Genomic DNA, 12,055 nt, shown 5'->3' on the forward strand with positions numbered 1-12,055 from the left:
TGGGTGCCTCGGCCTCGAAGGCTCTGGCCTCGGCCCCTCCTGCTACTCCGGCCTCGGGTAAATCTCCACTTTCCTCCTCAGGTGTGCCGGCAAAGAAGCCTTCCTCGGAGTTTCATGTCAGCGCCGCCTCGTCGGCGTCTTCGAAACATCACTCTAAGCGTGCCTCCTTACGTAGGGAATACTGTTCTTCGAGGTCACCCCTGAAGGAGCGCACTGCTGCACCTCCGACCCACATACCTTTGGTCTCGGTGCCTATGTTTGAGGACATGCTTAAGGCTATTATTACCACACAGTTTTCCTCGGTGTTAAGCCAACTAGTCCCGACCTCGACGCCTTTGACCTCGGTCTCAACCCAATTGCGGTCTGGCCAGCCTGAGCGTCCTCTCGTCTCTCGAGGCCTTACTCGTAAGACCCGTCTGGTTCCCTCGAGCGTGTCTTCCTCCCCTGAGTCACCGGTGATTTTTCGAGGATCCAGGCGGGGGCCACATTGTCCCCTGCTGCTGCAGCGAGGCTTGCCTCTTCTAAAAAACCCCGGTCTTCTCCGCCCTGTTGGGGCAGGTCTCCGACCTCGAGACCCTCTAGACACACGCTTATCCTCGAATTGGACTCTAGTGTCTGTTCCCCTTCGAGGCGCTTACCAGCTTCTCAAGGTTCTCATTCGAAGCCGATTGGGGAATTTTCCTATACCCCGTCTTCTCTGAGGCTTTCCCAGCGGTTTCCTCGGACTCCGGGGGTCTTCCCCGGTCCATCTGGCACGGGGCTGTTCCTCGATGCCCCCTACACACCTTAGTCGAACCTCTTCGGTCTCCCTTTCACGGAACTCTGAGGCCCCTGCTTACTATTCCAGGGAGGTTTCTCCCTCTTTCTCGGCTGCACCCTGATCTCGGTCAGAGTCTTCCCCGGAGGATGAGTCTTCTTCTTGGACCTCCTCCTTTTCTCGTTTCATCTCTGACATGGGCAGAGCTCTGAACCTAGATCTTCAATCCGACTCCCGCTTTACTCAGGAATACCTGGTGGAATTGGGAGTTGACAATACACCTCGTGAGGCGCTTCGCTTCCCGTTGCATCAGTTTCTCCGGCAGACGTTTCTCCAGAACCTGGAATCATTGTATGCTGTTACAGCTATTCCCTCTAAGTTGGAGTCCCGTTACCGGACTGTCCCGGTAAAAGGGTTTGAAAGTGCTCAGCTTTCCCACCAGTCCTTGATGGTTGAGTCTTCCTTGAAGAAATCAAACCTGTCGAGGGTTTACGCTGCTGTCCCTCCGGGCAGGGAGGGCTGCACAATGGACAAATTCTGCCTTTATCAGAATTTGATGATGGCGAACCATGTCCTTAATTACAACTTCTTCACTTCCTACCTCCGGTTCTGTGTCAGTGTCCTCCGCTCGTTCCTGGAGGTCGTTCCAGAGCCTCAGCGTCGGGAGTTTCGCCTCCTCGAGGAGACCCTCTCCCAACTCTGCCTGTATATATTCCAGGCCTCTTACGACGCATTTGAATTGTCCTTGGGAGTTACAGTCTTTGCCATCACCATGTGTCGCCTCGCTTGGCTCCGGATTGTGGACATGGATCTGAATCTGCAGGATCGCCTTGCTAATCTCCCGTGTGTGGGTCATGAGCTCTTCGATGATTCCATCGAAGATGCCACGAAGCGTCTCTCGGTCCACGAGCGGTCCTTTGCGTCTCTGGTGAAACTTAAGCTGAAGGCTCCTCTGGTTTGACAATATAAAATTCCTCTCTGGAGGTACCCACAAAAATCCACTCCTGCTGTCTCGAGGCCTCCTGCAAAACGGCCCCTGCAGCAGCAGCCACGTCAACCTAAGATTCAGCTGCCGGCCCCGGCGAAGACCGGGCCATTCTATTGACAATTCCAGTCCGAGCTTTCAGGCTCCCTTTCTGGAGTCTTCCCCCTTCCCCATCGGGGGTCATCTCCATCATTTCTATGCCCAGTGGAAGAGTCTTACCACCGACAGTTGGGTGCTGTCTATCATCCAGGAGGGGTACTCCCTCCACTTCAGTCACTTACCCCCGGACATGCCTCCAAGAGATTTTTCTTCTGCTCAATCTCAGCTCCCTCTCCTTCTGCAGGAAGCTCGTGCCTTGCTTCATCTTCGGGCAGTCGAGGAGGTTCCCTCGGATCATTGGAACTTCGGATTTTATTCCCGGTACTTTCTGGTACCCAAAAAGACAGGGGATCTACGTCCGATCCTGGACCTCCATGCTCTGAACAAGTTTCTGGTCCGGGAATGATTCAGAATGCTCACCCTTCCCACGTTGTATCCCCTCTTGGATGAGGGGGACTGACTGTGCTCACTGGACCTCAAGGAGGCATACACACACATTCTGATACACCCGGCCTCTCACCAGTATTTGAGATTCCGGGTGGGGGATCTCCATCTCAAGTATCGTGTTTTTCCCTTCGACCTGGCGGTTTTCACAAAATGTCTGGTTGTGGTAGCTGTGGCCCTGCGTATCCGTGGCCTGCAGGTGTTTCCCTACCTCGACAACTGGTTAATCAAAGCGTCCTCTCGCGATGAAGCCCTGCGAGCGACGAATCAAACCATCGTGCTCCTTCAGAGTCTCTACTTCGAGGTGAACTTTCCCAAGTCTCACCTCTGCCCGTCTCAGTCTCTCGAGTTCATTGGAGCGGTCCTGGACACGGTTCGTCTCTGCTCCTTCTTGCCTCGGCCTTGTCAGGAGGCCCTTATCCATTTGTGTCGAATGGTGACCCATCTGCCCTCGGTGCCAGCTCGTCTCATGATGGTCCTCCTAGGTCACATGCCTCCACGGTTCACGTGACTCCTTTTGCCAGACTTCACTTATGTATTCCTCAATGGACTCTGGTGTCCCAATGGAATCAGGATCGAGATCCTCTCTCTCGATGCATTGTGACTCCTTTGTTGAGGTCTCTCTGTTGGTGGATGCTCTCTTCAAATCTTTCCAGAGTTTTTCTGTTTCAGGCTCCTCCTCCTCAAATGGTCCTCACGACGGACTCTTCGACCTATGCTTGGGGGGCTCATCTGGACAGTCTGCGCACCCAGGGTCTTTGGTTCCGTACCGACTGCCTTTGTCACATCAATCTTCTGGAGCTTCGAGCGATTTTCCTCCCTCTGAAGGCCTTTTGTCACCTGCTTCATGACCGGGTGGTGCTGGTTTGCACGGACAACCAGGTTGCCATGTATTATATCAACAAACAGGGGGACACGGGGTCCGGGTTCCTGTGCTTGGAGGCGGTGTGGCTCTGGGATTGGGCCATCCACCGCAACATATTCTTTCGAGCTGTCTACATTCAGGGCCAGCGGAACTGTCTGGCGGACAAGTTGAGTCGTCTGTTGCAGCCTCACGAGTTGTCGCTCCACTCCGGGACCCTGCGTCAGGTGTTTGCTCGTTGGGGGACTCCGGACGTTGATCTGTTCACGTCCCCCCTCAATCACAAGTTGCCCTGCTTCTGCTCCAGGATTTACACCCCTCTCAAGATCAAGGCAGATGCCTTCCTTCTGGATTGGACGAACGAGTTCCTGTATGCGTTCTCTCCATTCCTCTGATTCTCAAGACTCTCGTCACTCTCAAGTCCACGAGGACCACCATGATTCTAATAGCTCCTCAGTGGCCCCAACAGCCGTGGTTGTCCTTTCTGTTGCAACTCAGTGCCGGGGAGCCTCTTCCTCTACCTATTTTTCCTTCTCTGCTTACACAGAGTTGGGGTTCTCTGCTTCATCCCAACCTCCAGTCTCTGCACTTAACAGCTTTGTTCCTCGAGACTTAATGCCCTCGTTCCAGTTTTCCCAGCCTGGGCTGGATGTTCTGGAGGCGTCTCGGAAGGAGTCCACTCGCCACTGTTACCATCAGAAGTGGACCTGTTTTTCTTCCTGGTGTGCTACTCGACAGTTGGAGCCTCTCTCTGCCTCCTTGTCTGCTGTCCTGGATTATCTGTTGCACTTGTCTGACGCTGGGCTCAAGTCCTCTTCGGTTCGAGTCCACCTTAGTGCCATTGCGGCTTTTCATCAGCCGATTGACGGAAGCCTATCTCAGTTCATCCTGTGGTTTCCCGCTTCATGAAAGGTCTTTTCCACGTTCATCCGCCCCTTAAACCTCCTCCAGTGGTTTGGTATCTTAACGTGGTCCTTGCTCAATTGATGAAACCTCCGTTCGAGCCGCTTGCGCGAGCTCACTTGAAATATCTTACTTGGAAAGTTGTGTTTCTTATTGCTCTCACTTCTGCCCGTCGGGTCAGTGAGCTTCAAGCCTTGATGGTGGACCCGCCTTTCACTGTCTTCCATCATGATAAGGTGGTTCTCCGTACCCATCCTAAATTCTTGCCTAAGATTGTTTCTGATTTTCACATCAACCAACCCATTGTTCTTCCTGTGTTTTTTCCAAAGCCCCATTCTCACCCTGGAGAAGTATCTCTGCATTCCCTTGATTGTAAGTGGCCTTCTACTTGAAGCGCACCGCTCCTTATCGTTTAGCTCCCCAACTGTTCCTCTCTTTCGATCCCAATGACTTGGGTCGCTCTGTTTCTAAGCGGACCATTTCTAACTGATTGGCCGCTTGTATCTCTTTCTGTTATGCTCAGGCTGGTCTTTCCCTGCCAGGTCAAGTCACAAGCCACAAGGTCCGAGCGATGGCGTCGTCGGTTGCTTTCCTCTGCTCGACTCCCATCGAGCAAATCTGTAAGGCTGCCACTTGGCCCTCGGTTCATACGTTCACCTCGCATTACTGTCTGGATGCTTTCTCCAGGCGTGATAGCCATTTCGGCCAATCTATTTTGCAAAATCTTTTCTCCTAAACTTGCCAACTCTCCCTCCATTCCCTTTTTAGTTAGCTTGGAGGTCTCCCACATGTAGAGAATATGCTGCATGCTTGTCCTGGAATAAAGCACAGTTACTTACCATAACGGGAGTTATCCAGGGACAGCAGGCAGATATTCTCGCAACCCACCCACCTCCCTGTGGTTGGCTTCTTTGCTTCCTATCTGAACTGAGGTCACGCTGAGGAGACGCATGCCCTAGGCAAGGCGGGAGGGGCACGCGCGCATGTGCGGGCCAATCGCAAGCCTGAAGGTCTTTGAGCAAATCTGCTTGCGAAAACGTCCGCTAGGGGGCTCCGTTGGTTACGTCACCCAATGTAGAGAATATCTGCCTGCTGTCCCTGGATAACACCTGTTACGGTAAGTAACTGTGCTTTTTCTACCTCTACTGGTTCTCAAAATACACTGTCGAGTCACATTATTATGACCATCTGCTAATATCCAGGATAACCACCTCTGGCAGCATGGACAGCAACCAGATGCTGTGGGAGTGACTCAGTAAGATGCTGGATGGTTGCTAGAGATATCTGGAACCATGTAAACTGCAGTACGTCCTATGGTTGCTGACGTGTGCATGGTGGTGGATTCAGTAGTCGAACCTGTTGATCCAGGTGGTCCCAAATATGCTCGATTGGGTTAAGTTCTGGGGAATCAATGTATCTGAGTCAATGGAGGGTTAAGTCACTTGCCCAAGATCACAAGGCGTAGCAGTGGGATTTGAACCAGACTCCCCTGGATGCCCAGCCTGGTGCTCTAACCACTAGCTGCTACTCCACTTCTAAGCCTAATCTCTGTACTGCTTTATGTATTTCATGGTAGGATGACAAAGGGCGGATTCCAGCTGCTGTGGTGCCTGATCCAGTAGATATGCCTTTGGAAATGGCAGATGCAGCAGCAGTTGCTAAAGAACTCAAGCAGATACTACTAGAAGCATTTCCTCTAGCATATGATATTTCAAAGGCCATGCTTCCCAACAATGATCACATATCTGGCAAGGCCATGCTTATGTCAGATGTCTTGCAGCTGGGGGATCGTGTTGCCATTGCAGGACAGAAGGTATAGTAAATAAACTGAAACATCACAACTAATTCCTATGTGTTGTGTAGTGCTTAGTGTATTTTTTTGTTGCTGTATTATGTCAAGTTTCAAAATGTATATTCAAAAATAGTTACTGGAAAACATAGTGTGTTCTATGTGTAGGGTTTGTGGCAGAATGTAAATAAAAATACATAAAATGTTCTGAGGAGATTTTCTTTTTTCTCTGGAACCTTACATTTATTAAATTCAAATATATTCAATGTACATACAGTATTTGAATAAAGGAATAACAAAAATTGCTAACCAAGATAATGTGATAGTCCACAATATTGGATCCAAGATACTAAAAAACAAACAAAAGAACATTTCTTTCTTCAATGACATAATATTCTCATATGTGAGTGACATCCATGGAACCCAGTACGGAACCAAGTGCACCGTCACTTTAAATCTTTAGACTGTGCCCATACAGTGTATGTGCCGGTGCCTGCCTGTCTGCTTGATGTCAGTTTACAAGACAATCAATTCTCTGTTTTCTGTGGAGATAACTCATGTTTTCAGTTTTCTCTTTAGCATGTCAAACTTTTGCTGTCTTATTTTGTACCTGCCCATAATTATTTTTCAGTATTTTCTTCATATTTTCCTGTTTTTATCATGTTCCACGTTGACCATTTTGGCATCCTAGTTATTCAACCCCCCTGAGTCATTGAGCCAGCTTACTTTGGACAGACTTGACAGAAGATGTTCAGGAAGAATTGACTGCACTTTTCACTTTAAGTGCACAAAATAAAGTATCTCTTTTTTACCATCATGGAGCTCTTCAAGATACGTCTCCTGAGCATTCTTATCATAGGTATGCAAGTGCTTGGCAGGTGGACCTCAATATGCCACTTTCTGAATCTACTTTAAAGGCATTTGTTCTTGCTATTCGAAAGGTGACTAATAGTGTTGCTTGTTGGGAGTTACAGTATAGGTTTGCACTCTGTCAGCATATCTCACCCTGGAGGGCACACATCGGGCATCGCCTCTACTGCTTGTTGCCCTAAATGCAAATCTCCAGATGCCGCTTTGAAACATATGTTCTGGCTTTGCCCCTCTGTACACATTTTTGGAACTTGTTTCTTCGTGCCATCTCCTCTCTTTGGCACTGTGGAGTCAATCTTTAACCTCAAATTTTATTTGATACCTTTTTGATGCAATCCCCCCACTCCATCAGGTTATTCTGCCTTTCAAAAGCATGAGTTCTCCTTGGAAAAAAGGTTATCCTGCTCAAATGGCTGGATGCAAATGGTCCTTCCATACATCAATGGAGACTTCAGATGATTAAAATGGAACACACCCAAGTATGGAATATGGACTCAGTACCAGGAAAAAGATTTCTGTGTATCTGGAGTGCCTTTTGGAATTCCCTTTCCCCAGCTGCAAGGAGTCTTATTTTAAACTTTTGACTTTCTGCTTTATTATCTATTTGCTTCTTGTTCATCCTACACCTCATTCTCGTAGGGTTTCTTTTTGGTTGGGTGGATGGTTTGGGTTGGAAAAGATCTTTTATTGTAAAATATTTGAGCAAGTTTTGGATTGATTCATTGCTTGTGCTTTTCTCTGTATGTACTTTAATGTTTGCTGCTTATTTCTGATCACTCTTATTGCTCATTAAACATGATTTAAACATAATATGTAAACTGCTTTGATTGTAGGTAACCAAAGAAAGGCAGTAAATCAATCCCCATTCTCTTTCCAAGTTCAAGTTTCAAGTTTATTAAAAATTTGTTTGACCGCTTAATCCAACTTCTAAGCGGTTAACATAATAAAATTACATAAAAACAAATTAAACATATTAAAACAGGGAAGACAGATGACTTACTCAAAACATACTGCGACAATAGGGCAGATGGGGAGGAACTACAATAAGTATAGGATAGATAAGTCATAAAGGCTAAAACAATAGGTTAGGTAAAAAAATTGAAAAAAAAAGGAAAAGAAAGAAAAGTGGCAATTTAACAAAAGGCGTCTCGGAATAGAAATGTTTTTAATGCTATTTTAAATTGTTTTATATCTAATTCGTTGCGGAGATTTATAGGCAGTAGATTCCAAAGTGAAGGGGCAGTGACAGCAAAGTTGTTGGTACGTAAAGTATTTATTGATTTTAATGATGGTATAACTAAAAGATTTTGAGAAGTGGAACGTAGGGATTTAGTTGTTACATAAGGGATTAAAAGACTGTTAATGAAATCAGGTTGGTTATTCATTTTAGTGGTAAATGTTAAAAGTATAATTTTATAATTGATTCTGTATTCGATTGGTAGCCAATGAGCATCAACTAAAAGTGGGGTGACATCATATTTCTTTGCCCCGCTAATGATTTTAACAGCGGTATTTTGAATGATCTGTAATCGCCTTTTCCTTCACTTTCCCTTCCCATTATCTGGTAAATCTTCCTCTCTCCCTCCCCTCTGTCTGAACCAACATCTTTCCTCTCTCTCTCCCTCCCACTAAGCCACTGTCCAACATCTCTCTATCTCATATCTTCGTCCCTCTCCTCCACCTAGTCTAACATGTCTCTCCTTTTCCCTCCCCATTTCCCTCCTGTCCAGTGATTAATCACTGCCAAACTGTTGTTACAGAGCTCAGCTATGGATACAGAGGATTCTCAGCCCTTTTTCTTATGCTGCAGTGTTGCTAACTGGAGGTAACCTGCTGTCTTATGTAGGCTGACATTTTTCCTTCTCTCTCTTCTTCCCCTCTGACCCTGGGTTTAGCACTCCATCTATATATGACCACCTTTCCCCCCTGGGTCTACCTCTGTCTAGGTCACCAGTAGTGACAGTGATTCGCATAGGTTGTCTGTCTGAGCCAGAAGTCATCTCTTCTGTATCCTACTGTTGAGGAAACAAAGTTATTTCAGAAGTGGGCAAGACATGGCAGAGAAGCATTTTTGGATCCCATTTCAATATACTGTATATTTCAAATTTTAGAATTCAGTGAGATTTAAGTGAATATAAAAAATGACTTCTAAACTTGTAACTTATAATACTTGTCCATGAGGACATAACTTTTTTTTAATCCAAAATTTCTTTTTTTGTTTTTCATTAGGTTGGCACATTAAGATTTTGTGGCTCATCAAAATTTGCCAGTGGACAGTGGGCTGGTGTAGAACTGGATGAACCAGAAGGAAAGAATGATGGAAGTGTTGGAGGTGTTCAGTATTTTAAGTGTGCACCAAAATATGGTATAATCTTTATTTCTACATAATTCTTGTCATTCAATCTATCTACAAAGTGCCTATTGTGAAAACAAAAACACAATTCTAGAGTTCTGTAGGAAAAACTTTTTTAAAACTTAAATTTTTGTTTTATCTCAGAAAGTTGTTTCAAAATGAAACATTCAGGATGTAATTTTGGGGGGAGGAGTCAGCATGCGAAAAATCGCAAATAAGCGAAACTGCGAGTGCTGAAACTGCGAATATGGAGGAAGAAGTGTAGACTTTTTAGAACACAGTGTTAACCAGTAGAATACATAGTTATAACTGTATGAAATCTCTGGTACAGAAATTATGCCATTATAAACAATTCATACCCGAAGATTAATTAAATAATTTTTAGCACATCTTCTATGATCTGGGAATAAGGAAGTATTTGGCATGTTCTGTCTTTGATGCCTTTGACATCACCTCACAAGCATTAGTATTATCCATTTCCATGAGGAGAAAAGTGTGGCTCCGAGTGTCTGATCTGGATACCAACATCTAATGCTTGGCAGTTGAGCTATTTGGTAGGCCTACAACTACAGGAATATCTATCCCAACCCTAGACAATCTGGATTTCACTCAAATCAAAGTACTGAAACTGTTCTATTGGCACTGAGCCCCTCCCTGAGAGCTAATCTTGATAAGGGAATCCCCATTATGGTAATGGCAGCTAGACTTCTCAGCAGCTTTTAACTTAGTAAACCATGATAAACTATTGAAATATTAGATAAACTTGAGATTCATAATACAGTATTAAAATGGTTCTCCAGCTTTCTGAACATAGAACATAGAAATAGACGGCAGATAAGGGCCCACGGCCCATCTAGTCTGCCCACCTTAATGTCCCTCCCCTACCTTTGCCCTGTGAATAGATCCCATGTGCCGATCCCATTTGGCCTTAAAATCAGGCACGCTGCTGGCCTCAATCACCTGTAGTGGAAGACTATTCCAACGATCAACCACTCTTTCAGTGAAAAAGAATTTCCTGGTGTCACCTCGTAGTTTCCCGCCCCTGATTTTCAACGGATGCCCTCTTGTTGTCGTGGGACCCTTGAAAAAGAAGATATCTTCCTCCGCCTCGATGCGGCCCGTAAGATACTTGAACGTCTCAATCATGTCTCCCCTCTCTCTGCGCTCCTCGAGCGAGTATAGCTGTAATTTGTCAAGCCGTTTTTCGTATGGTAGATCCTTGAGTCCCGAGACCATCCGGGTGGCCATTCTTTGCACCGACTCCAGTCTCAGCACATCCTTGCGATAATGCGGCCTCCAGAATTGCACACAGTATTCCAGGTGGGGCCTCACCATGGATCTATACAATGGCATAATGACTTCCGCCTTACGACTGACGAAACCCCTTCGTATGCAGCCCATGATTTGTCTTGCCTTGGACGAAGCCTGCTCCACTTGATTGGCAGACTTCATGTCCTCACTGACGATTACCCCCAAGTCTCGTTCTGCTACCGTTTTTGCTAGGATCTCGCCATTAAGGGTATAAGACTTGCATGGATTCTGGCTGCCCAGGTGCATAACTTTGCATTTTTTGGCATTGAAGTTGAGTTGCCATGTCCTAGACCATCGCTCCAGTAGGAGTAGGTCGTGCATCATGTTGTCGGGCATTGAATCTTCGTCTGTTGTGCATTTGCCCACTACATTACTCAGTTTGGCGTCATCGGCGAATAATGTTATTTTACCTCGAAGCCCTTCTGCCAAGTCTCTTATAAAGATGTTGAATAGGATTGGGCCCAAGACTGAGCCCTGTGGTACTCCACTAATCACCTCCGTCATTTCGGAGGGGGTGCCGTTCACCACAACCCTTTGGAGCCTACCTCCAAGCCAGCTCCCAACCCATTTCGTCAATGTGTTACCTAATCCTATAGAACTCATCTTGCTCAGTAACCTGCGGTGTGGTACGCTATCGAATGCTTTGCTAAAGTCCAGGTACACGATGTCCAGGGACTCCCCAATATCCAGCTTCCCTGTCACCCAATCAAAGAAGCTGTTCAGGTTGGATTGGCAGGATCTCCCCTTAGTAAATCCATGTTGTCGGGGATCCCGTAGATTCTCCTCATCCAGGATCTTATCTAATTGGTGTTTGATTAGAGTTTCCATTAGTTTGCTCACTATCGATGTTAGACTCACTGGTCTGTAGTTTGCTGTCTCCATCTTTGAGCCTTTCTTGTGCAGTGGAATGACGTTAGCCGTCCTCCAGTCCAACGGGACGCTGCCTGTACTAAGGGAGAGGTTGAAGAGCGTGGACAGTGGCTCCGCCAAGACATCACTCAGCTCCCTAAGCACCCTGGGGTGCAGGTTGTCCGGCCCCATTGCTTTGTTAACCTTGAGCTTTGACAGCTCACCGTAGACACTGCTGGGCGTAAACTCAAAGTTACTAAACGGGTCAACTGAGCCAACCCTTGTCTGTAGCTGAGGGCCGAGCCCTGGCGCTTCTCGGGTGAAGACTGAGCAGAAATATTCATTTAATAGTTGGGCTTTTTCCGAATCCTTTTCCACATAGTCTCCATCTGGATTCCTAAGACGTACAATCCCGCCTGAGTTTTTTCTTCTATCACTGATATACTTGAAGAAGGATTTATCTCCCTTCTGGATGTTCTTTGCTAGAGACTCCTCCATGAGGAATTTAGCCTCCCTGACTGCTGTTTTGACGGCTTTTGATTTGGTCAGGTAGTCTGCTCTAGAGTCCTGCTTCCCTGATTGTTTGTAAGAGATGAATGCTTTTTTCTTCTCCTTGATCAGGTCTGAGATCTCCGCAGTAAACCACTGTGGCTTATTGTTCCTTCTCCGTTTACTTACTGATTTTACATAGCGGTTTGTTGCTTCTTGTATGGTTGCTTTCAAAGTCGACCACATGTCTTCCACGTTATCGGTTTCTTCTTGGCTTTGTAGCGCCTGGTGAACGAAGTCTCCCATATCTTTGAAATTTGTGTCCTTGAATTTGAGAACTTTGG

General features: G+C 46.4%; 1 protein-coding gene across 3 annotated transcripts in view; it reads left to right on the plus strand.

Annotated features, from left to right (window-relative positions):
- CLIP4 (CAP-Gly domain containing linker protein family member 4) overlaps positions 1-12,055 on the plus strand; it is a 93,582-nt gene that overhangs the window by 45,550 nt on the left and 35,977 nt on the right. For all 3 annotated transcript variants that reach the window (XM_033939162.1, XM_033939163.1, XM_033939161.1), the window contains exons 7-8: positions 5,627-5,863; positions 8,939-9,074. In XM_033939162.1, coding sequence (XP_033795053.1) covers positions 5,627-5,863; positions 8,939-9,074 — 373 coding nt within the window. The remainder of the gene's footprint in view (positions 1-5,626; positions 5,864-8,938; positions 9,075-12,055) is intronic.

The sequence above is a fragment of the Geotrypetes seraphini genome, chromosome 3, assembly GCF_902459505.1.
Source record: "Geotrypetes seraphini chromosome 3, aGeoSer1.1, whole genome shotgun sequence".
Taxonomy (NCBI): Eukaryota; Metazoa; Chordata; class Amphibia; order Gymnophiona; family Dermophiidae; genus Geotrypetes; species Geotrypetes seraphini.